The sequence below is a fragment of the Agelaius phoeniceus genome, chromosome 1, assembly GCF_051311805.1.
Source record: "Agelaius phoeniceus isolate bAgePho1 chromosome 1, bAgePho1.hap1, whole genome shotgun sequence".
NCBI classification, from domain to species: domain Eukaryota; kingdom Metazoa; phylum Chordata; class Aves; order Passeriformes; family Icteridae; genus Agelaius; species Agelaius phoeniceus.
Window position 1 is genome coordinate 1,078,289 of NC_135265.1, and position 26,079 is coordinate 1,104,367.

At 48.8% G+C, this 26,079-nt stretch overlaps 1 protein-coding gene across 1 annotated transcript; it reads left to right on the forward strand.

The window, feature by feature from the left end:
• The first annotated feature begins 1,173 nt into the window (after positions 1 to 1,173).
• On the forward strand, positions 1,174 to 24,244 carry KIF9 (kinesin family member 9). Its single transcript, XM_054632206.2, has 23 exons — positions 1,174 to 1,506; positions 2,018 to 2,095; positions 3,269 to 3,408; positions 4,615 to 4,702; positions 5,273 to 5,438; positions 5,562 to 5,668; positions 6,664 to 6,888; positions 7,911 to 7,994; positions 8,121 to 8,213; positions 8,877 to 9,024; positions 10,509 to 10,573; positions 11,835 to 11,912; positions 12,997 to 13,065; positions 13,689 to 13,793; positions 14,084 to 14,139; positions 14,549 to 14,690; positions 15,860 to 15,966; positions 17,320 to 17,541; positions 19,957 to 20,165; positions 20,670 to 20,849; positions 22,262 to 22,377; positions 23,169 to 23,273; positions 24,041 to 24,244. The coding sequence occupies exons 1-23, from the start codon at positions 1,261 to 1,263 to the stop codon at positions 24,146 to 24,148; spliced, it is 2,937 nt and encodes a 978-aa protein (XP_054488181.2). The 5' UTR covers positions 1,174 to 1,260; the 3' UTR covers positions 24,149 to 24,244.
• Positions 24,245 to 26,079: the final 1,835 nt, after the last annotated feature.

Genomic DNA, 26,079 nt, shown 5'->3' on the forward strand with positions numbered 1-26,079 from the left:
GCTGCAATCCTGAGGGATTCCAGCAGCTCCTGCCTGGCACAGGGACACTGCCAGCCCCCCCAGCAGAGCCAGGGACACGATCCTGAGCGCTCACCACGCTTGTGGATTGGGTGTTGTTGTTGATTAATTTGGATTAATTTCTTTGAATGCTAAGAAGGGATGCTCCCATAAGAGAATTCCCTGGATAACAACCTAGGGAAAGGTATCCAGAAGTTGGTCCCTAAACCTGGATCCTCTGAGACCCCACTGGGCTGGGGAGGTCCAACACCCCTGACACCCCACAATAAGGGCGTTTGGGGGGGGGCCTCAGCTCTGTTTCTGCTGCCAAAGCCATGGGAAGGGGGGACCTCAGCTCCTGCTCCTGTCCCTTTCATCCTCCACCAGAGGGGTCTGGGGGAGCTCCAGCTGCCTCCTTCCCTCTGGAAAAGAGAATGGGGAGGTCCCTCAGCCCCCTCTGTTAAGGGTTGGGGTCCCTCCTCATGGGTCTGGGGGTTCCTCAAGTGCCCTCTCCAGAAGCTGAGGTTCCTCAGATCCCCCAGCATGACTCAGATCCCCCAGGAATGGGGATGGAGGGGACCCTCAGCCCCCCTCAAAGCCTGTGGGGGACCCTCACCCCCCTCTGTTAAGGGGTGGGATCCCTCCTCAGGGGATTCCTCAAGAAGATCCCTCCAGAAGCTGAGTCCCCAGGAATGGGGATGGGAGGGTCCCTCAGCTCCTCTGTCTGAGGCTGGGCTACCTCAGCCCCTCTCAATGGCTGTGGGAGTCCCTCAGCCCCCTCTGTTAAGGGTTGGGGACCTCCCTTATGGGTCTGGGGGTTCCTCAAGTACCCCCTCCAGAAGCTGAGTCCCCAGGAATGGGCATGGGGGGGTCCCTCAGCTCCCATTTCTGAGGCTGCGGACCCTCAGCCCCCCTCAAAGGCTGGGGGGGTCCCTCAGCCCCCCTCAGGGACCCCCAGATTCCCCCGCAGCCTCCCCCTCCCCAAAACCCGTGACCTCCTCAGGGGTCCAGGTCAGGAGCCGGGGTGTCCCTCGAGCTCTCTGAGCCCCCTGAGGGTTCGGAGTCCCTCATCCCCATCAGTGACCGGGGTTACCCTCGGGGTCCGAGCTCTCCCAGCCCCGCTCCGACCCCTCCGGTGCACCCTCGCCCCCGCCGCCCCCGGGGGCCGGGCCGCACCTTGAGCGTAACATCGCAGAGCTTTCCCTGCCGCCGGATCTCGCCCATCACTCCATACCCGCGGCTGGGCAGGTCTCCCACCGAGAAATGCACCAGATCCTCGGGATCCAGCTCCGGGTCCGCCGCCGCCGCCGCTTCCAGCATCGTCCCGGCCACTCCCGTCCCGCTGCCGTCTCGCTTCGCCCCCGCCGTGCGCTGGCCCCGCCCGGCCGCCGTATGCGGGGCCACTTCCGGGCTCTCCCGGAAGTAGCCGTTGCCATAGAGAACCCGGAAGTGGACGCTGCCATGGCGACCCCGGACGCCACGCCGGAATCGACTGCAGAGGGGTCGCAGGTGGGACACGGCCAGGGGGCTCGCCCTCCCCTCCTCAAGGGGCGATCGGAGGTCGTATCCCTGCACAGACGGCATCAGCCCCCCAGGCGTCGCCCCCCTGCCCCCAGGCATCGCTCCCCACCCGCCTCGGGGGGTGCGCTGGAGGGAAACACGGAGTGATTCGGTTTGAAGGGACCTAAAGATCATCCAATTCCACCCTCTGCCATGGCAGGAACACCTCCCTCTGTCCCAGGGTGCTCCCAGCCCCAGTGTCCAACCTGACCTGGGGCACTGCCGGGGGTGCAGCGGCAGCCACAGCTTCCCTGGACAGGTCCCAGCCCTTCCAGAGGGATTTTCCCCAAATTCCTGCCGAAAGCCATCCCACTGGCAAGGCTTTCCCGGGCAGGTCCCAGCCCTTCCAGAGGGACTTTCCCCAAAATCTGAGCTGTGGGAGGGGAGCCTCCCACTGGCGAGGCTTTGGAGATGTGTGGATGATGCCCACGTGGGATTTGGGGCTGTTTTTCCCTGGCAGGAGGAAGAGGAGCAGGAGAGCTCTCAAGGGCAGGAAAAGAGTGCAACTTCTGCGGCCAAAGAAGAGAGTGAACAAGAGGTAATTCCAACGGATCCTGGCATGGTTGGGATGGGGAGTGACCTCAAACCCACCCCCTGCCCCAGGCAGCTCCAAGGCTGGGAATAATGCCAATCGCTTGGTTTAAAAGTTAAAAGTTTAAATTTAAAAAATTAAATTTTTAGCAATTTAAATTTTTAGTAATTTTAAATTTTTTAGAAGTAATTTTTAATTTTAAAATTTAAATTTTTAGTAATAAAACGGTTATAAAAATAGTAATACAAATTAGAGTAATAAGAATTTGGACAATGGGAGTTAGGACAATAAAAACAAAGACAGATGGGCAATTCAGGTGCCTTCCTGGGCAAATTAACCCACACTAACAAAGGATTAACCTTAAAACCAACAGCCTGTTGCATATTTATATATCTCATACATGATGCAAAAATTCTTTGGTTATTGTCAACTCCCCCCCTTCATCTTGTTGGCTCCTTCATGTCTGGAAGGAAGCAGCTTGTGTCTTTCCTGATAAGGAGGCAATAATTCTTTTCTTGGGGATTTTTGGTGTCTTGTTGCTGTTATGTCTGTGCAAAGAATTCCTTGATTATCTCATCCTTTTCTTGAGCTAGTTGCAAAAAGTATCTTACATCTCATAGTTTCTATTTTAACATTATATAATGTAAATATAGATGTATAATGTAATTATATAATGTAAATATTGAATATAAATAGATAAAAGAAATATAATATTATATAAGGTAATATTATAGTTAAATTATATAATTATAATATTATATAATGTAATATTATACAATATATATATATTATATTTACATTATATAATACATATATACAATGTAATAATATATATAATTATATAGTTTTATAAATATCAAATTATATTTACCACACTACTTTAAAAAATGAATACAGTACTACTAATGAATACAGCATAACACATCTAGTATTCCTTTTAATATCTGCAAAGAGCCATCTAACATGCACTTTTCACAAAGCCCCAGTGTCCTCATCTGCCCAAATCCCACAAAGTTGCAGCAAGGAAAATGCCATTTGTTTAGAATTTCTCCTCTCTTTGATTCCTAGTGAAGCTCTTCCCAAAAAATTTTCCCTTCCTTCTTTCTCTGCTGTTTTTCTTGCTTTGGAGAAGTAATTCCCAACTGCTCCAATGTTGGGTTTTGGGGCTTTTTTGGACAGGTTTCTGTGAGCTCTGTGAAATTCCAGGAGCAGGAGCAGAAGCACAGCCCAGAGCAGGGGAAGAAGGAGAAGGATGAGGACCAGGAGAGCATCATCTCCTCACTGCTCTGTGACAAAGAGCACGAGGGTGAAAGCCCCAGGTATGCCTCAAATGTTTCCCTGTGCAGTGGTTTAGATTTCTTAATTTAAAACTTTTTTAATTTATATTTTTTTAAATTAATGTTTATGAGCGTGCTGGTTAATTGGTTAATTACTAGTGTATTTATTTTTTGTTGTGAGATAGGATTAGGAGAAAGGTGAAGTAGATTTAAAATCTTTAAAAGGGTATAAAGAAAGTTTTATTAATAGTGATTCAAAGGAAAAAAAAGTAGTGAGAATTAAAATAAACCTTTCAGAATACTTCTCTTCCCTCCCCCACTTTTTAAAAAATTAATAATATAAAGAAATTATACCTAAATTTTTAAATTTAGTTTATTATTTTTAGAATAATTTTTTTAAAGTTTATTTAGGGAGAGAAGTCTTTTTTGTTAAGGTTATGGAGATTTTTTTACAAGAAGAAAAAAACCCAGTTTTTTTTGTGGTTTTTAATTTTCTTGTGAATAACAGCTGCCCAGGGAACTTTGTTCCTGACACCCTGCTTTAAACCCAAAAAATCCTGGCTCAGCTCCAACTCCCACAATTCATTTTACAGCAGGTAAACTGTGAGAGGTCACAAAAATCCTGGATGTACCAGAAATCCCAAAGATTTTGTCCCAAACCAGAAGCTGTCACTGCTTATTGCACAATTATTGAGCACGGGCTGTCTGCAGGAAGTGTTTGAGGGAAAATGTGGGATTTACACATTTCCAGGGATTTAAAAATCCTCAGTGCTTGTGGCTTCAGCAGCTGGATGACCCCTGAGCCTTCCTCGTGAGGGTTTTACTCAGCAGATCCTCCAGCCTGTGGATATTTCACTGGAAATTGAAATTATTTTTAAAATAAAAGTCTGTGTGCGACAAATGGAAATCCCTCTCCCATTCCTGTGAATATTTTGCTTCCCAAGGCTAAGTGGAGGAAAAGTGGTGTTCTCCAGTGCTCCTGAGCCTGGTGCACATGAGGAAATCAGGAAATCAGGATCAGTTTGACCCTTCTCCTTTCACACCCTCGGATTTCCAAGACTGGAAGGAATTTTCGGCCACTCTTTGCCAGCAGTTGCTTTTAACGGGGAATAAAAACTGCAGCTGAATAATTGCCCACACTTTGCTTTGAATTTTGACTCCTCTGCCTCACCTTTTGCTGAGAAATAATGTAAATTTCAGTTTAGACAGTGAAAGATGATTCTTTTCCTTGTTTTTCTCCCTTCCTAGAACACCAAGTCGAGTCCTGGCGTTCGTGCGGGTCAAGCCAACTGCTCATTTTGCCCAAGACATGATCAGGCTTGGGGCAGACAACAAGGTAGAGCCAAAGAAGCTGAAGTGGGAAAGTTTTGGAGTTTGGCTGCAGCTTTTCCAATGGAAAACCAGGACTTTTCCATCCCTTGAGGCTGTGGATAATGTTTTGGGGGTGTTGGTTGGTGTGTTCCTGCTCGGCTGTGGTTTTGTCACAGCGAGTGTGAGGATGGAAAACACAATTCCTGTGGTACAATCACCAGGAAAACCCTCCAAAGGACTGGGGCTGGCTGATCCATGAGGATTTCCCAGTGCTAACCACAAATTGGCACAGTCTATTTCCATCCTCTCTTATGCAAATTCCTCCCTTTGCCTTCTCTTGCTTAATTAATTTCCCTGAGGCACAAAATCACTGAAAGTTAAACAGATGAGCTTAACCACATTTCCTTTTATTTTTATAATGTTTGTCACCAGAAATTTTGAGAGCATTACCAGATACTTTTAGGACATCTAGAACCATCCAAGGCAGTAAAATAACTCTGTTATTTGTGCTCCCTTTTCTACTTAACCCCAGGTCCTGAAGTGCTGAAAACCCTCAGGGTTGTTGAGTTGATCTCCCTCTCTTGTTGGCTTGCAGAGCATCGATATCTACATCCAGAAGAGTCCCAGGGGAGGAGTTGTGAATAACTCTCAGACTGACTGGTCCTTCAAGCTGGATGGGGTCCTCCACAACACTTCCCAGGAAATGGTTTATGAGACTGTGGCAAAGGACTTGGTGTGCAAAGCTTTGCAGGGCTACAACGGTGATTTTTTGCAATTCTTGTTCTTTTGATCACAACAAGAGATTGGGTTTGAGCAGAGAGCCATTTGCTGTCCTGTTGGAGGCTCTCTCCTGAGTTTTTCCTTTTGCTTTGGGATTTTTTTAGGCACCATCATGTGCTATGGGCAAACTGGAGCTGGCAAAACCTACACCATGACAGGAACAGCCTCTGAGTACAGGAACAGGGGGATCATCCCCAGAGCTATCCAGCAGGTACTGACTGCAGCTGGCTGGGAGGGGAGGAGGGAGAGACACCAGGGAGCTCTTCTGTCACCTCTTGCTGATAGAAAAGTGTTTGAACACAGTGAATAAGTTTTATGTGGTTTTTTCCCCCCTTCATTTTACCCCAGGGATGATGGTTAAAGAATAAAGGGGTTTTATTGTCATTTTCAGAGGTTGTTCCCCTTTAGTTCCTGTTTGAATTCTTGCTGCTCCCCAAATGTCACTAAGCCTTCAAAAGAGGTGTTTTCCAAACTGTTATTTTGTGAAATCAGGATAAAACTGATCATAAAATAATTTGAAAACACCTCTAAGGCACAGAGACACTGGCACAGAGTGCCCAGAGCAGCTGTGGCTGCCCCTGGATCCCTGGAAGTGCCCAAGGCCAGGCTGGTCAGGGCTTGGAGCAACCTGGGACAGTGGAAGATGTCCCTGCCATGGCAGGAGTGGAATGGAATGGCCTTTAAGGTCCCTTCCAACCCAAACCATTCCAGAATCCCATACTTCTATAAGATCGTGAAATCCAAATCCAACCTGAGCCCTAGGAGCTCAGATTTTGCCCCACACACCCCTAGATGCACTTGGAGCTGTTCAGAACTATTTTTCTCTCAATATCTGTCTCTGTATTACAGAAATTGATGTCTTGTATACACCTCAATGTATTTATTTATATTTGATATCTAATTATATTTTATACCCTTCTCATTTCACATTCTCAGATTTCCAAGCAGGACAAGGCCAGAAGGAATTTTCAGCAACTCTTTACCCACAGCTGCTTTTAATGGGAAACTTATCTTTTTATATCTTCTCTGTTTATATCTTACATCTACTTATACCACACAGATTTTATATCTTATATCTTACATCTGCTTATACCACCACAGATTTTATATCTTATATCAACATCTACCCAAATATCTTCTCTAAAAAGCCACAAATAACTGAAAATCCTCCCTGTGAACGGACACAAACCCTTTGTCTTGGTGCAGGTCTTCAAATCAGCTGCAGCATTCCTCAATATCCTGGTGACTGTCCGAATTTCCTACCTGGAGATCTACAACGAGGCCCTGTTTGACCTCCTGGCGCCGGCGCTGGGCCGGGGCTGCAAGGACAACCAGCTGTGTGTCATGGATGGTCCCCAGGGGGTTTATGTCAAAGGGCTCTCCATCCACCCTGTCAGCCATGAGGAGGAGGCTCTGCATCTCCTCTTTGAGGCAAGAGAACCCAAATATCCCCTTTAATCCCGTGCCTGTGGGTGCTGGCTGAAGTGGAAAAGCAGGAGTGGGCGGCCAAGGTGGTGGAATGAGGTTCAGCCATTGAACCCATCTTGGTTGTGGGGGAAAACTCTTGGTCTTGCAAGGAAAATGTCCCTGGCTCAGGGATTCTGGAAGATGCTCCAAGAAAAGATGGTTTGGGGTGATCACGGCACTGTTGGAATTCACAGCAGGGCTGTTCAGGGTGAGAGGTTTGTAAGGGGATTTGATTACTGAGGTCAGCATCTTTTCCTCATGGATGCTTCAGTTGGTGAGGAAAACAGGGATGAATGATTGGATCTGGCTGCAGGAGGTGGATCCTCACCCAGAGCCATCTGCTGTCCTTAAAATCTGGCCTTTTTAATAACTCAGTGGTGTCCTGAGCTCCAGAATGTGCAGGAGCTGCCTCTTCCTTTTTAAAGAGCAGAAGGAGGGTGATGATGGCTGAGAGAGCTGGGAATCCTCACCTGGAGAAGAGAAGGATCCAGGGAGAGCTCAGAGCCCTTCCAGTGCCCTAAAGGGGCTCCAGGAGAGCTGGAGAGGGGCTGGGGACAAGGCATGGAGGGACAGGACACAGGGAATGGCTCCCAGTGCCAGAGGGCAGGGATGGATGGGATATTGGGAATGGGGAATTCCTGGCTGGGCTGGAGTTCCCAGAGCAGCTGTGGCTGCCCCTGCACCCCTGGAAGTGTCCAAGGATGGGGCTTGGAACAGCCTGGGACAGTGGGAGGTGTCCCTGCCCATCCAGAGGGTTGGATGGGATGGACTTTAAGGCTCTTTCCCACATCCCTTCATGTTCCTGGCAGAGGTTCAGATCCGTGCCCACCACAGCTGTGGGAATTTTCAGTGCCATTTGAAGCTTGGGGAGCTCTTTGCTTTTCCATTCATCAGGAAATGGAAAGAGCCACAGAGATGTTGCCTGGCTTATCCTCAAAAAGCCACAATTCTATGAGCAGAGCCTGGAATTTTCTCTCCATTGGCAGGGTGAGACCAACAGAGTGATAGGAGAGCACAGCCTGAATAAGAATTCCTCCAGATCCCACTGCATCTTCACCATGTACATTGAGGTGAGGGCTCCAGCCTTGTTCCTGTCGATTGGGACAACTTTCTAGGGATCCAAGAGGATCTTTGTTTTTTCCTGTATTTCAGTTTTGTCTGCCCCTAAGTGCAGTTTCTCTTCCTCTCTCCCTCAGTGTCGTTCCAGAGATTACACAAATCACAAATGCCTTAAATCTAAAATCACCTTAATTGACCTGGCAGGGTCTGAGAGGCTGAGCAAGACTGGGGTGAGTGCTGGGAGTTCCTCAGGTTCCTTTGGGTCCTTTTGGAAAAACAGGGAAGGGAACAGAGCTGGGGAGGGTCTGGAGCCCCAGGAGGGGTTAAAGGAGCTGGAAAGGGGCTCAGCCTGGAGAAAAGGGGTTCAGGGGGGACCTTGTGGCTCTGCACAGCTCCTGACAGGAGGGGACAGCCGGGGGGGGTCAGGCTCTGCTGCCAGGGAACAGGGACAGGAGGAAATGGCTTCAGGTAGAGATTCAGGTTGGATATTGGGAATGTATCTCCTGGAAAAGTCTGTCCAGCCCTGGCCCAGCTGCTCAGGGAACAGGGACAGGAGGAAATGGCTTCAGGTAGAGATTCAGGTTGGATATTGGGAATGTATCTCCTGGAAAAGTCTGTCCAGCCCTGGCCCAGCTGCTCAGGGCAGTGGTGGAGTCCCCATTGCTAGAGGGATTTAAATCCCTGTGCCTGTGGCACTTGGGGACATGGTCAGGGGTGGCCTTGGCAGTGCTGGGGGATGATTGGACTGATCTAAGAGACCTTTTCCAACCTCAGCAATTCCCTGATTCTGTGACATTCTGCATTGATCAGAATCAAAACAACATCAGCCCTGCTGAGGAACCCTCCCTCTCCTGTGTGTGACCAGAACTGTCTCCTCTTGCTCTCCATTGCAGTCTGAGGGCCAGGTGAGGGTGGAGGCCTCCTACATCAACAAGTCCCTGTCGTTCCTGGAGCAGCTGATCATCGCGCTGGCCGATCCCAAGAGGGAGCACATCCCCTTCAGGCAGAGCAAACTCACCCACGTCCTCAAGGACTCGCTGGGTAAGGCTGGCACTGCCCCCAGCTCCTGCAAAACTGGGCAGGGCAAGTCCTAAGGTCATCATTTATCAGGGAATCCTGCGATGGTTTGGGCTGGAAGGGACCTTAAGGATCATCCATTCCTCCCCTGCCATGGCAGGGACACCTCCCACTGTCCCAGGCTGCTCCAAGTGTCCAACCTTGGACATTTCCAGGGTTCCAGGGACAGCCACAGCTGCTCAGGATCAGATCCTGAGAAACAGAATCTTTACCAACACCTGGAACTCAGAGTTTTTATTCCCATTCTCTTCCTGCATCCTCATCCCATAAGACACAAATTTCAACTTTTTAGTCACTCTGTGCCTCTGTTTCTGTGCTCTTTGGAGGGACTCCTACACCCTGGTGTGTCCTTTGTGCTTCTTTAAGCTGGTTGGAAGGGACCTTAAGGATCATCCATTCCTCCCCTGCCATGGCAGGGACACCTCCCACTGTCCCAGGCTGCTCCAAGTGTCCAACCTTGGACATTTCCAGGGATCCAGGGGTGGCCACAGCTGCTCTGGGCATCCTGAGAAATAGAATCTTTACCAACACCTGGAACTCAGAGTTTTTATTCCCATTCTCTTCCTGGAGCTCAGAGTTTTTATTCCCATTCTCTTTCTGCATCCTCATTCCATGAGACACAAATTTCACCTTTTTAGTCACTCTGTGCCTCTGTTTCTGTGCCCTTTGGAGGGACAGTTACATCCTTTGTGCTTCTTTAAACTGAAAGAAGCCTTAGGTGGGATCCTGGGCAGGAATTCCTGGCTGGGCTGGAATTCCCAGAGCAGCTGTGGCTGTTCCCTGGAAGTGTCCAAGGCTGGATTTGGTTTGGAGCAGCCTGGGACAGTGGGAGGTGTCCCTGCCATGGCAGGGGTGGCACTGGGTGATCACTAAATCCCTTCCACCCCAAACCATCCTGGGATTCTGTTGGAACCCTGGCTACTGAAAATTTTAGACTTTCTGTGTTAACAGACACTGACCCCCAAGCAAACATTACATTTAACTTAAAACCGTAGAAAAAATTTCCAAAATTAAATAATAAAACTAAAATTATAAGCATATAATTTAAATAAAATTGTCTAATATCACATAGTAGAAAACTTAAAGTTTTAAAATACAGTAATATATATAAAACAAGATAGAAGTTCTAAGACAGAAGCTAGTCCTTATTCTTTACCTTTTTCTTCACCTTCTTCTTTATAAGTTTAAATAATATTATGTAATTAAATAAAAAATCCACATTACAAGTCACAAATAGTTAGTTATTAAGTTAAAATAATTTAAGTATCATTTCTTAATTAAACAATTTATCATTTAAAAAATAAATGATAAAAAAATACAACTCCATTTTTACCTCCCCTCTATTTTAATCAGCACATAATAAAATACACTGCAGGAAAAGAAACAACAAAATAAAAATCACCCAAAATGATATTATTTGCTTTATTTTTATTATGATTTTTTCCCAGGGAGAGGCTGCAACACTGCCCTGGTGACAAACATCTATGGGGAAGCTGAGCATGTGGAAGAGACCGTGAGTGGGAGGAATTCCTAATTCATCCCAAACTTTGGAGAACCCATCTGATCCCAAAGGCTCAAATCCAGACTCCTGTCAGATGAGAGCCTGAGCAGGCAGGAGCTGCTCAGATTTAAGCTCACTGCAGAAGAAATAACAACAACAACAACAACAACAACAACAACAATAATAATAGATATACCATTATATATAAATTATTAATGCAGTTCTTAATAATTAGTAATTATTGATATATTAATTTTATTAATGTAATTATATACATTAATAATAATTTATTACTAATAATATATAATGTATAATAGCATAATAATATATTAATATAATATAATGTAATTATATAGTATAATATAATAATAGCAATAATAATATATTATTATATATTTATAGTATAATATAGATTTTTTTATTATTATTATTAATAATAATAATAGCAATAATATCAATGATGTTATCACATGGTGGTATTATCATTAATAAATAATCTGTAATAATATAGAATATATAATAATATATTAATTTTAATATCGTTATTCATTGGTAATTATTAATAATATATTATTTTTATCAATGTAATTATCTATATTAATAATAATTTATTACTTATATTCATATAATATAATATAATATAATATAATATAATATTTATATAATATTATACAATATTATTATTTGTTATTATATTATAATATTATAATATTATAATATTATAATATTATAATATTATAATATTATAATATTATGTTATAACATAATAATATATAATTATAGTAATTATTATATATTTATATTATTATATAATATAGTATATTATTATATAATAATAGCAATAATATAATAATAGTATTGATAATAATTATTAATTTATATATATTTATATATATTATTATTTATATTTATATTGTAGTTAATATTAATATTAATAATTGTAATAATTAATATTAATATTAATATTTTTCCATGGGACATCCCCTGATGGACTCCCTGGCATTGCCCAGCTCCCAGCAGAGCTGAGCTGGCTCCCTGCTGCAGCAGGAACGAGCAGGAAGCTCCCAGGGGTTGTTTTTTAACCTGCAAATGATCAAATGGGTGAAAATCCCCGTGTGCGAGCTGGATCTGTAGCAAACAGGGAGGAATCCCCTGGAACAATTCACAGATTTTATACCTCTCTGCTCTTGGATCTGACAGAATTAAGTAGAAAGATCAGGAAAATGATATTTCTGCCAAGTTATTTTATTTATTTTAACCCTTTATTTTCCAGCTATCCTCCCTCCGCTTTGCCACCAGGATGAACTGGGTGACAGCTGAGCCTGTCCCCAACGAGCCCTTCTACAGGGAGGTAGGGACAGCAGGGGCCTGGGGAAGGGCAATGTTATCATTTTACCATTAATATTTAGGCTAATAACCTGAAAACCCTGAGGAAAATCAGGTAGTTTCATAAATAACCCTTCCTCAGCCAAGCTGGCACTGCTGATTTTTAGGTGGGTGATAAAATGGATCAATATTAAGCCTTTTTATAGGTTTTTAATTACAGCTCCCTGGTCTATGGCACTGCCATGCAGGTGGTCACATCTTCCTGGGAATTCTTTCTTCTGCATATCCCACATTTTTCTGATGAGATTCAGCTCTCAACAGAGAGATTTTATGGTGAATTATTCCCCTGACATGCAGGAAATCATCTCCAGTGCTCCTGCAGCTTCACCCCTGTTGCTGCTGGTAACAGAACAGCTTCTCCACAATTAGAAAACTTGGGTAATTAAGGAAATCATTTAAAGGAAGTGATCACAGGATATTAGAGTGCACTTTCAGAGTGAAAATGAAAACCAAACTGCAGGAGCTGAAATTGGAAGGAAACTTTGTGCTTTGGTGCTCCAGAGGTCACTGCAAAGCAGCTCAGTGCCCACTTCTCCCTGAATCCCAAGATTTTTGTGCTCACCTTTCTGGAAACACATTTTAAAAAGTGAATCCTTGAAGATATTTCATGTTAGGGAGAAATCCAGTCAAATCCAGCACAGGAAAGTCTCCCCTTTGTCCCATTTACTGCCAGAGCTGCTGAGTTCAGGGCAGAGGTGAGCCCTGCACAATGCTTGGCTTCCAGGATAATATCCCAGATCCTGGAATTTGATGGTCCCTGCAATTCCAGACCAGGAAATCATCCCATTAAAGTGCAGTGATGCCTTGGGCAGGCTCTGCAGGCAGCACCGAGCAGAAACTGCCCTGTAGGGAGTAATAATAAAATATAAAATAATAATCAAAGGAAAATCAAACTGATTTCCAGAACCACTGATTCCCTGCTGCAGGCCCTGAGGGAGCTGGGATCCAGCTGGGATATTCTCCAGCAGCCAATTTCGTGCTGTTTTAGCAGTTTATTTTTTTCCCCAATATAATTTAGTGGTTTTCTCACCCTTTTTTTTCCCTGTTAGCCATCAGTGAAGGCTCTAGAGGAGGAGATCCAGCTCCTGAAGCAAGAGCTGATCATGCAGGTCAACTTGGTGAGGAGCAGTGAGCTCATTGTCCAGTGGGGTTGTGTCCTTCCCTCTGCTCCCAGCACCACCCTCTGGGGCTTAGGGAAACCTCTGAAGATCCCACACAGAGGGATGGTGTTGGAATTTCAATCCCCAGCCACTGGAGATGGAGTTTGGGTTTTTTCCAGACTCTTCTGTCGGTGGGTTGCTCCCAAATCCCTGCCAAGTCAGGTGATGAGAATCCCAGGCAGAAATGGGCACAGCAATTCCAGGTGTTTGCCAGAGCAGTGGAATCACAGAATTCCAGAATGGTTTGGGTTGGAAGGGACCTTAAAGCCCATCCCATTCCCACCCCTGCCATGGCCAAGGACACCTCCCACTATCCCAGGGTGTTCCAAACCTGGCCTTGGGCACTTCCAGAGATCCAGGGGCAGCCACAGCTGCTCTGGGAATTCCATCCCAGGGCCTCCCCACCCTCCCAGGAACAATTCCTTCCTTAAATCCATCCTGAATCTCCCCTCTTTACCATCACTCCTTGTCCCACCACAACAGGACCTGCCCAAAGCTTTGTCCCTGTTGTTCTCACAGGCTCCCTCAGCTGTTTGCAACTCCCTGGTTCTCAGTTTTCCAATCTTTTGGGTTTTTTTTAGACAAGTCATTCCTTGATGACTTACAACCCCCTGACTACAGCTCAGAGAGCAGAAATCAGATCCCAAGTCCAGAAATACCTCAGAGGAGTCATTGAGGAAATCGATGTAAGTAGTGAAAAAAGGATTTAAACACTGATTCCATCCTCTTTTCCTCCAAGAGAAGAGCAGTGACAGTGTCTTTTGAAGAGGCTGTTTTTCACCCCAAACCCACTACAGAATTGTAATTTAATTTCTTTTTGCTTTGTTAACTCTGTTGCATGTTTTCATTCCATTTTTGCTGATTTGGAGGCTCTGGAAGTATTTTCCTTAATCTTAAAACCCCTTAAACTGATTTTTTTTAAACTCATTTATATAGTTAATACCAAAATTGATGGCTTTGTACCTCTCTTCCTCAGATTGTGAATGTCAGGCAGATCCAGGAGGTGTTTAGACAGTTCAAAGTAATTTTAAGGTAAGTCCAGAGATCCCAGAGTGGTTTGGGTTGGGAAGAACCTTAAGGACCATCCCATGGGCAGGGACACCTCCCACTATCCCAGGCTGCTCCAAGCCCCCTCCAACCTGGATTAGAGGTTTCAAACAAGGGGATGGGACTGTGCAGAGATAGCATGGTTTGATGTGGACCATTAAAAGGTCCTGGAAAGTATTAAAATAACCATCAAAAAGCTTTAATGTTAAAGAGCCCTAGAGGAATGTCATGGAAAAGGAGAGGAAGAGAGTGGACAAAGGTTATCATGGGAAGCCTGGGAGGGAGGGGTGTTGAGGGATAAAACCACAGGTAAAGGTTTTTTTTTTTTTTGGGAATCTGCCTTTGGCAGGGATCACAGATGGGAAGGATTCCTAAAGGGCTGTTTTTTCCTTAGCCAACAGGAGGAAGAACTGGAGAGCAGGCTCTGGAACAAGTACGGGCTGGGATCCGTGGCTGGGGCTGGCTCCATTTCTAGCTCTGATCTGTGCCTGGAGGAGGCTGAGGAGGAGCAGGAGGAAGAGGAGGTAGAGGAGGAGGTAATACCTGGGGCTTCACCTGGCCCAGACTCCACCTGAGAGCTGGCTCCTTTGTGCCAAAATGGGAATTGTATAAAGCAGATTTTTTGCCTGTTGAAATCGAACTCAGAAATGTCACTGGGCTGAGTTTGTCAAAAAATGTGTCCAGGGCAGAGATGCACCATGAACAAAGAGGAATTCCAGGCAGCAGAGGGATTAATTTGACCCTTTATCTGCACAGAATAATTTAGGAAATGGGAATTAGAATCCCAGAAAGGTTTGGGTTGGAAGGAACATTAAAGATCATCCCATTCCATGAGCAGGGACACCTCCCACTATCCCAGGTTGCTCCAAACCAAATCCAGCCTGGCCTTGGACACTTCCAGGGATCCAGGGGCAGCCACAGCTGCTCTGGGAATTCCATCCTAGGGCCTCCCCACTCTCCCAGCCAGGAATTGCTTCCCAATATCCCATTTAAACTGTGCCCCTTTCAGTTTAAAGCCCCCTCAAGGTCCTGTACAATGCAATCTCCAAAGTGACCTGTGTGTCACTGGGTTGGAGAAGGTGAGGTCCTGCCTCTGCTGAGATCCCTTTTTTAATCCTTATAATGTCTGGAGCCTGGTGTATAAATCCCACCTAATCCATAAATCCTCCTGTGGGCTCTCACAGAGTTTTTAGTTCCCACATTAGGCTGTTCCAGGGGATGGAGGAGCTGCTGGGTGAGGCCTGCACAGCTTCCAGGCTGTGCACAAATGGGATATTCCTTTGTGTTTCCATCTTTCCTTTCTGTACTTCCAGGCTGTGCACAAATGGGATATTCCTTTGTGTTTCCATCTTTCCTTTCTGTACTTCCAGGCTGTGCACAAATGGGATATGCCTTTGTGTTTCCATCTTTCCAGGCTGTGCACAAATGGGATATTCCTTTCTTTTCCATGTTTCCTTTCTGTGCTTCCATGGTGTGCACAAATGAGATATTCCTTTCTTTTCCATCTTTCCTTTCTGTACTTCCAGGCTGTGCACAAATGGGATATTCCTTTGTGTTTCCATCTTTCCAGGCTGTGTACAAATGGGATATTCCTTTGTGTTTCCATCTTTCCAGGCTGTGCACAAATGGGATATTCCTTTCTTTTCCATGTTTCCTTTCTGTGCTTCCATGGTGTGCACAAATGGGATATTCCTTTCTTTTCCAGGAAAGTACAGTTGACCAGGATGAGGATTTGGAGGTTGATGCAGGGACTATTGAGATTGGAACTCCTCCCACATCCCCCATTTCTGATGGGGAGAAGGAAGCTGATGAGTGAGTTAAGCAGTCACACACCTCTCCTTTACCTCTGATAATTGTGGAATCATGGAATTGTCAAGATTGGAAAAGGCCTCCCAGATCATCCAGTCCAGCCATCCCACAGCATGCCAAGGCCACCCCTGACATGTCCCCAGGTGCCACATGCACAGGGATTTTAAATCCTTCCAGCAAAGGGGACTCCACCACTGCCCTGGGCAGCTGGGCCAGGGCTGGACAGACTTGGAGAAGGAATATTCCCAATATCCAAATTGAACTCCCCTGGCCCAGCTTGGGGCTGCTTCCCCTTGTCCTGTGCCTGTTCCCTGGCACCTCCTGTCCCCCTCAGGGCCTTTCCCAGCTGCTGTCCCCAATCCTTGTGGCACCCCAGTGCAGGACCCAGCAGTTGCCAGTGCCCAGCTGTGGTCAGGCAGGGATGTGCAGCCCATGGAGGAAGGAATGGAGGGAGCTGCCAGAGGAGCAGCAGAGATTTGGGGAGGGGAGGGGGAAGCAGCCAGTCCTGAGCAGAGGAAGAGCCTTCAGTTTACAGAAGTAAACCCTGGCTTGGTTCCTCCCTGACACTTCCCCAAAGTCCTCGTGGAGGGAGCAGAGGAACCACCAAGGCTTTGGTGTCCACATGGCCCCTGGGCTCTGCTGTGCTGGTTTGGTTTCAGGAGATGTGGCAAACACTCTGAATGTGTTCCAAATCCCACTCTCCTGGTCATGGCATTCCTTAGGAAAAAATCCCCTGGGAGTGTGGGCAGGCCCTGGCACAGGGTGCCCAGAGCAGCTGTGGCTGCCCCTGGAGCCCTGGCAGGATTGACTGAGTTTGGATCACCCTGGGACAATGGGAGGTGTCCCTGCCATGGCAGGGGTGGATTGGGATGGGTTTTAAGGTCCCTTCCAACTGAACCCATTCCATGATTCCATGATGATTCTATTTCTGTTCCCTGCAGTTGATGCTGGAGGGGTTTGTGGAGGGAAAGGAGCAGGGAGCCAGGCTTGGTTTAACTGTGGGCTTGGATCAAATCCCTGGAGATCCTTTTGGAGAGGGTTAACCTTTGTCCAGGTGTGCCCAAAGCTGGGCAGGGTGGGACTGCTCTCCTTGGGATCCTTCTCAGGAGAGCTCCTCCAGCCTGGCCTGTATCCCACTGTATCCAGGGCAGGCAGGTCCTTCACTCTGAGGATGAGGGATTTGTGGGAACAAGGCTGATTTCATTCCTTGTCAGGGGATATTCCTCTGGAAACTTTGGTAGAAGCTACCTCAGATGAGTTTTGAACTCAGCAAAGCCAAACCTGCAGCATGTTTTGGTTCCAGATGCCTCTGGTGAAGAAATGAAGGAATCTGGTTTGTCTTTCCCCCCCTGGCAGGAAGGAAGGAATTGGGAGCCCTCTTCCTGAGACAGGTCAGGATGAAACCTCATCAACCAAAAGTCCCACCAAGGATCTGGAAGAGGATGAGGAAGAAGAAGAGAAAGAAGAAGAAGAAGAAGAACAAGAAGAGGAAGAGGAAGAGGAAGGAGGTGACCAGGACAGTGATGAAGACTCCTCGATCCGATCTTCTGAGGATGCCCAGGATGCCCAGAACCTCAGGTAGGTTTTCCCTGGGAGGGAATATATCCCCTTTTCCAGAGGGTGCTTTGCACTGGGTTATGTTCCCTGAGTGCAGCTCCAAGGCAAAGGGGAGAGATTTGGAGATCTGCAGGAATACAGGGCAGGAGTGGAGGTGGGAACCCCCTGAGCTCCACATGGTGGTGGTGGGGGTCACCTCTGTGCTTCCAGCTCTGCCCTGGCCACTTGCTCTGGAATATTTAAAAACTTCAATTCATTTAATTTCTTTAATTTAATTTAATTTAATTTAATTTTATTTTATTTTATTTTAATTTTATTTTATTTAAATTCATTTAATTCCTTTAATCTCTGAAAACTGAAGCATCCCTTTGGTGAGTGGGAAAACTGCAGGGAGACTTCACATGCAGCCAGAAATCCCCACAGTCATGGAAATGGAGCTATTTGGAATTAGAGAATTCCAGACTGGCTTGGGTTGGAAGGGAATTTAGGGATTATCCCATTCCAGCCCCTGCCATGGCAGGGACACTTCCACTGTCCCAGGTGCTCCAAGCCCATCCAACCTGGCCTGGGGCACTGCCAGGGATCCAGGGGCAGCCCCAGCTGCTCTGGGAATTCCATCCCAGCCAGGATGGAATTCCTCATTCCCAATCTCCCACCCATCCCTGCCCTCTGGCACTGGGAGCCATTCCCTGTGTCCTGTCCCTCCATGCCTTGTCCCCAGTCCCTCTCCAGCTCTCCTGGAGCCCCTCCAGGCCCTGCCAGGGGCTCTGAGCTCTCCCTGGAGCCTTCTCCTCTCCAGGGGAACATTCCCAGCTCTCCAGCCTGGCTCCAGCCCTGCAGCAGCTCCAGGTCCCTGTGCTGGTGGATCTGGGCTGGGGCAGCTCTGCAGTGGGGTCTCACACAGCTGGGGGGCAGAGGGGCAGAATCCCCATTTCCTGCAGCCCAGGCTGGCATCAGCCCAGGATGTAGTTTCTGAGTTGCAGCAGGGGCAGTGAAGCTGTTGCAGAATTCCCTCCTGGAGCTCCTCACCGTGTCTCCATCCCCTCTGTGCCCTCCACACGGGGTTTGTGTCCCTCTGGGGTTCCCAGGGCTGGCAGGACAGGCTGCTGCAGCTGCAGGAGGCACATCCCAGAGCCCTTGCAGCAGCTGGCAGCTGGAGCTGTGGCACTTTGCCCAGGGGCTCTTGTTTACAGCCCTGTGCCAGCTCACCCAGCCCTGCAGGAGCTGGAAAATGCCCTTAAGAGGTCACTCAGGGAAGGCAGGAGCTGCAGTTTGGAGTGAGGAATGTGGAGCCCTCTGGGCACCTGCCTTGGAATAAAATGAGCTTTAAAAATCATTTTTTAAACCCAAATCATTCCATGGTTTTCTGTCTCTTCCTTCTGCTCCCAAAGCCATCCTGCTCTCCAGGAATGTCACCAGCACAGAGCAGCATCTGTGGACTGTGACATTCTCCTTTTTTTGCCTGGGGTGGCTCGTACTGGAACAACAGCAGGTGTTCACTGGGACACGCTGGCATCAAAGCCATTTCACAGAAAAGTCAGGAGTGGCACTTGGAATTCTGACTTGGGAAACAGGCAGGACTTCCAAGGCATGGCAGCAGTGCTGTGGAGCTGGCCAGAGCTTGGAGCTGTGGGGTTTGGCTTCAGGAAGGGCTGATCCTGCTGGGAATGCATCATGGGCAGAGCACAGGCATTTGTTTAACAATAGGGAGGAACAATATCCATTATTTTGGTGAAAATTCAACCCATGAAAGGCTGGCTTTCCAGGGAATACTCAGTTCTGAGGCATCTCCTGAGGAATATGGTGTCTGTGTGAAGAGCTTTGTTCTGGGGGACACTGGGTGTTGGGGTTGGCATGGGAGCAGTGCTAGGGACCCCAAAGGAACCCACAGAAATCCCATCAGAGCTCAGCTGTGGCTATGCCCATGGACTGGGGAAGCCACACCTCAAATCCTGAGTGGAGTTCTGGGCCCCTCACCACACTGAGGGGCTGGAGCATGTCCAGGGAATGGAGCTGGAGCCCCAGGAGGGGCTGAGGGAGCTGGGAAGGGGCTCAGCCTGGAGAGAAGGGGACTCAGGGGGGACCTTGTGGCTCTGCACAGCTCCTGACAGGAGGGGACAGCCGGGGGGGAACAGGGACAGGAGGAGAGAGAACGGCCTCAGGCTGGGACAGGAAGGCTCAGGGTGGAAATTGGGAATGTTCCTCCTGGAAAGGTTCTCCAGCCCTGGCCCAGCTGCCCAGGGCATGGTGATTCCCCATCCCTGGAGGAATGTGACATCCATGTGGATGTGGCACTTGGGGACATGGCTCAGGGGTGGCCTTGGCAGTGCTGAGGGATGCTTGGACTCAATCTTGGAGAGCTTTTCCAACCTGAATCATTCACTGCACGCTGCAGGGCAGGACAGAGTGAGCTCCTGTGTCTGTATCTGCTTTCAGGCCCCTTCTGTCCAAGCAACAGGCCTTTGAGGTGTTTAAGAAGGAGACTGGACAGGAGATCCACAGGATCTTCAGGGACAACAAGAGAATCCTCATTGCCAAGAAGAAGGGAAGCCATTCTGTGGCCCAGAGGATCAACAGCCTCAAGGAGGAGATGGAGGCAACCAAGGAGGCTCTGGAGGCTCAGAAGCAGAAGCGGAGGCAGGAGGGTGAGGAGGCAGCAGGGACAGGGGATGGAGCTCTCATGATCTCCAGATCTCATCCTTGATTTAATTTAATAGAGGTGGTGGTTAAGGAATTGCCCTGGGATAGGGCTTTGCCTCTGGAATCCCAGTATTTCCTCTGTCCCTATGTGATTTCCAGGTTCCAGAGCAGTTTTGGGTGGTCACAGAATTCCAGAATGGTTTGGGTTGGAAGGGATGTTAAGGATCATCCCACTCCACCCCTGCCATGGGCAGGGACACCTTCCACTGTCCCAGGTTGCTCCAAACCAAATCCAGCCTGGCCTGGGACACTGCCAGGGATCCAGGAGCAGCCACAGCTTCTCTGGACAACCTGTGCCTCCTTCCCAATCTCCCATCTAAGCAATCCCAGGGATTTTTTCTCCTGGGAGCCAAGTCAGACCCTCCATCAGATCAGGTGTGACATCTGCAGAGCCCTGTCCCTGCTCTCCACCCTCAGCAGAACCTTCCCTTCCTTTTCTCCCTCTCCAGGAGAATACACGGATGAGAAAGGACAGGTGATCATCGATGAGAAGGAGTTCTCCCTCATTGTGAAGCTGAAGGAGCTGAAGGAGGAGCACAGGGCTGGCTTTACAGAGCTCAAGGACCTGAAGGCAGAGATCCAGTACTGCCAGCACCTCGTGGATAAGTGCAGGAAAAGGCTCATCTCAGGTACAGAGCACCAGGGCTCAGCTGGGATAAATCCAGACTGGAGCACTCCCAAACATCATGGGATCCCACAATGGTTTGGGTTGGAAGGGACCTTAAAGTTTATCCAGTTCCAATCCCCTCCCACTGTCCCAGGGTGCTCCCACCCCAATGTCCAACCTGGCCTTGGACACTTCAGGGATTCAGGGGCAGCCACAGCTGCTCTGGGCACCCTGTGCCGGGGCCTGCCCACCCTCCCAGCCAGGAATTCCCAATTCCCAATCTGCCATCCATCCCTGCCCTCTGGCAGTGGGAGCCATTCCGTGTGTCCTGTCCCTCCATCTCTGTTGTCCTTTGTCCTTTGTCCTGTTGCCTTCCAGACCGGATTTTATCCATAATCAGGTGGGGTTTTCTGACCTTACCTTGAATTGCTGCAGATTTTCTCTCACACATAATGTCCCTCTAGTCCTTGGTCCCACCCTTACATAGGTTCCACCCCACAAGGAATCTTACACTGCTGACCTCAATCTCATCCTTGATTTAATTTAATAGAGGTGGTGGTTAAGGAATTGCCCTGGGACAGGGCTTTGCCTCTGGATTCCCAATATTTCCTCTGTCCTTCTGTGATTTCCAGCTTCCAGAGCTGCAGCCTTATCAGGAGAAGGAGCTTAGCCACAGCTCTGCCTGGGAAATCCCTGCAAATTCCTGCTGGGCTCCACCTTGAAATCTGTGGGTTCCAACTGGCCCTGCTGTATCCCTGGATCTGCCCCTCTGGGGGAAGCCAGTCCCTGTAGGAATTCCAGAGCCCCAAACATTTGGATGCAGCATTTGCCAGGGGACAGCTTGGATCCATCAGAGCATCCCACGCAGGAAGAAATGGGATAATCATTCCCATCATTCCCATTAATCCAGGGATAACCAGGACCCAATCACAGCTGTGCCACTGCTTCCTCTTGGATCTGGGTTTGGCATTTTTGGGTGCTCCAGATGTTTGCAGTTTGTTCAAACATGCAGGACTCACCCAGATCAGGAGTGGAGTGCCCTGGGAAATGCCCAGGATTAATAAGGACACAATTCCCACCTGCTGTGTGTTCTCACTGCCTATTATGGGGTGGCAAATGGCTGTGTGGGATTGAAATCCGAGCCCCAGCCGTGCTGCCCATTCCAAAGGGATTCTGGGGGCTGCAGGAATGGTGCCTGCTCATGGCCAGGGGACTGTCCCCAGAGCTGGCCACCACCTCCTGGCCACCTCAGCACAGCCAACAGCCTCCTTAAATTCACTTTTCCAATCGTTTAAACTCCAAATCCTGGAGTTCTGAGCTCCTGTCTGAGGGTTTAAGAGCACTGAGATGCTGCCTGATCCATAGGGACAAGCAATCCATGCTGTCTTTTGGGTGATGAATTACAGCCATGAATTGGCCCTCTTGGCTTTGCAGAGTTTGAGATCTGGTACAACGAAAACTACCGTCTCCCTAAGGATGTGAAGGAAGCTCTGGAGCCTGGAGGGAACATCAGACCTGGAATGATTCCCATCAACAGAGTCATGTGCCTGGTGAGTTATCCCAGAGTTCTGCTGGTTCTCCTCAGGAGCCACGTGTGGGGTGGTGAGGGAATGAGGGAGCCTGTGGAAGGAGGAGGAGGAGGAGAAAAAGGAGAAGGAGGAGAAGGAATGAGGCACAAAGGGAATATCTGGAGCCACATCCTGCTGTCACATTCCCTTCACTGTTTAGAGACTAAATCAGGACAGTGACTGAGGCACCTGGGCATCTGTGGAACACCAGGAACTGGGCAAAGTGCCTGGGGGTGCAGGGGTGTTTGGATTCCCAGCCTGTGGGATCCCAGCTTTGCAGCCAAACTTGTCAGTACCACTCCTGTGGTAGGAGCCATGTGGGGACCTGGATCTTTTCTCATCCTGAAAAGCACATTTCTGTTCAACTCCCCATTTCCCACAATTCTTGCATCTAAAAAAGTGTGACCAGAAGGGGGGAATTCTGCACCTCTGAGGTGAGACCCCACCTGCAGAGCTGCCCCAGCCCCAGGGCCAACAGCACAAGGACCTGGAGCTGCTGGAGAGATCCAGAAGAGGCCCTGGAGCTGCTGCAGGGCTGGAGCCAGGCTGGGAGAGCTGGGAAATGTTCATTTTTCCTGTGGGAAAACCCCAACCCTTGCAGGTTTTTGCTCAAAGCCCTGCCCAAAGCTGCTCCTCCAAGGTGTGGAAAGGGAACCTCTCACTTCCAGGGTTTTCCTGGCTGAGTTGGTGTTTGGTGCCACAAAAGGGACAGTTGTCCCAGGTGTGCAGGTGTGTGTTTTGCACATGGAATGGGGGATGCTTTTCCCTGGCAGGATGAAGATGAGCAGGACAGGTTTGAGCAGGTGCAGGAGAAGGCGCTGCTGGACTGCCCGGGCTCCGTGTCCTTCTACAGGGCCAGGATGAAGACAGATCAAAAGGTAACTCCAGGGAGAACCCCAGAATGGATTGGGATGGAGGGGACCTGCAGGATCATCCAGTCCCAGCCCCTGCCACGGGCAGAGGCACCTCCCACTATCCCAGGGTGCTCCAAGCCCTGTCCAACCTGGCCAGAACAAACTCACCCAGAGAGAGCTGGGAATGTTCACCTGGAGAAGGCTCCAGAGACACCTCAGAGCCCTTCCAGACCCTAAAGAGCTGGAGAGGCACAAGGGATGGAGGAACAGGACACAGGGAATGGCTCCCACTGCCAGAGGGCAGGGATGGATGGGAGATTGGGAAGGAATTCCTGGCTGGGAGGGTGGGGAGAGAGACTGGGATGGAATTCCCAGAGCAGCTGTGGCTGCCCCTGGATCCCTGAAGTGTCCAAGGCCAGGTTGGATTTGGTTTGGAGCAGCCTGGGACAGTGGAAGGTGTCTCTGTCCACGGAATGGGGTGGATTGGGATAAGCCTTAAGGTCCAAGTGAAATAATTCTGGGATTCCATGAAAACATCTCAGACATCTTTTCAGTGCTCTGGAGAATTTCCTAGGGATTCCTGTCCTCTCCTTGGAGCCTGCTGGGATCTGCTCTCAGCAGAGCAATGCTGCTGTGATGGGGATTCTCCCAGCTCTTTCCAGCACCACTTGGAAAGTCTGAGAAGGCATTTGGTTTTATTTTTCAGGGAAAAAAAAAAGTTTTTACAGGTGAGAACTGTGCTCTGAGAGCCGAGCTGAGCTCAGTGACCCCTTTGTGTTCCCTGTTCCCAGCAAACCTTCAGCAGCGCCATGGCTGCCCTCCAGAACATGCACAGGAAACCTGGACTGCTCCCGGATGCTGGCAAGAAGAAAGCCCTGACCTTCCTGCCCATCACATAGCCTGGATCCCAGCATTCCCCAAGGAATGGCACCTCAGGAAGTGCCCCCTGCTCGCGTCCACCATCGATTTATAAAAATAAACAGCAGGAAAAGTGACCCACGCAACCTTTGGGCAGGCAGGGAGTTACTGGGGATCGATGGCGCTGTTTGGACAGGACACGAGCCAGGCAGCTCCAACAGCACCACTGGTGTTCCTGAGCCTCTGGAAAAGGCAGGATCACAGCACAGAGGCTGCTGTGGGGAACTCAGGCTGCTCCTGATTCCCTCTCTCCTGGTGCTGGAGCTGCAGCTCTCCTGGGCTTGCTCCCATTGGAGCAACAAGTCATGGCTTGGCCTGTTGGATCTGCCTGGAGAAAGGAATGAAACAAAGATTCATTTCTGGGGAATCACCGAATGGTTTTGGTTGGAAAAGCCCTCCAAGATCTAGTCCAACCATTCCTCAGCACTGCCAAGACCAACTCTGACCATGTCCCCAAGTGTCACATCCACAGGGCTTCTCTAAATCCCTGCAGGGATGGGGACACCACCCCTGCCCTGGGCAGCTTTGCAGAGTTTGAGATCTCTCTCTTGGAGACCCTTTTTCAAGAGGAACATTCCCAATATCCACCTGAACCTGCCCCCGGGGCTCTTCCCTCTTGTCCTGTTCCCTGGGAACAGAGCCCGACCCCTCCTGGCTCCAACCTTCCTCCTTCCAGGGAATTGCAGGAGCCAGAAGGTGCCCCCTGAGCCTCCTCTTCTCCAGGGTGAGCCCCTCCAGCTCCCTCAGAAGGATTTGGGATCTGGGAGGAGAATGCTGAAAGCCCCAAAGTCAGCACCCCCCAGCTGTCAGGAACATCCCGCTGCCAAAACCAGCAGCAGCCACGGCAGGAGCATCCCAAATTCAGGCATCCCAGATTTTCCCCAGGCCACCCCCAGCTCCATGGAGAACTGGCAAAGGGAATGGATCCACGGTGCTCTGTTTGTTTGAATTTGTTGGAGCTTCCTTCTGTCCCCATAACAGCACCTGGCCCCTGGAAGGGCATTGGAGAATGTGGCAGAAATCACCTTTTCCTTGTCATGATCCAATTCCAGAGGTTCCAAAAGCTGCTGGGAATTCAGGCCAGGCTGGATTTCCCAGGAAAATGCTTCCACATGACTGGAAATAAACCTTCCTTTGTCCTTTCCTATATCCACCCCTCCTCTGCTTCCCACCTCATCCCTGTGGGTCCCTCCTGCCCACACCATGCTCCCAAATGTGGGAAAATCCCCAAAATCTCAATATTGGAATCTGTAAATGTGGTTTGGAGGATTCCACGTGAACAGGCATCCCAGAAGCAGCTGGGTCTCCTGAAGTGCTCCAGCACCATTCCATGGAGGAGCTCTCCCAGGGACTGGGAAGGTGGGAAATGACCTGTGAAAGGAAAAAAAGGAATTTTAGTGATTTTTAGGGTAAATGGGGCCTGGGACAGCCCCAGGGATCTGGTGCCAAGGGGTGCTGGTGTCCAGGTGTGATCTCAGGGTGTGATCCTGGGGGTGCTGCTGATCCTGGCGTGCTCCTGGGGGTGATCCCAGTGTGATGCTGAGAGATCCTGGGAAGTTCCTGCCTGTCCCATGAGTGATCCAGGTGTAGCCCTGCTGATCCTGACAGCCCTGCAGCTCACCCAGGTGTGGCCCTGGTGATCTCCCATCTGCTCCTGGTGAGATCCTGAGGATCCCAGGGGTGATCCCAAGGAGATCCTGCAGCTAATCCTGGGTGTCCCCAGGGGAATCCTGCTGAGATCCTGGGAATAGTGTGGGTGAACCTGGTGTTGGCCCTGGTGATCCCAAGGGTGAGCCTGGTACGGTCCTGGTGATTCAATGGAGATTTATTGATCCCGTGGCTGATCCTGGTGATCCTGGGAATGACCCAGGTGTGATCCTGAGGAGATCCTGGAGGTGCAGCGCTGACCTGC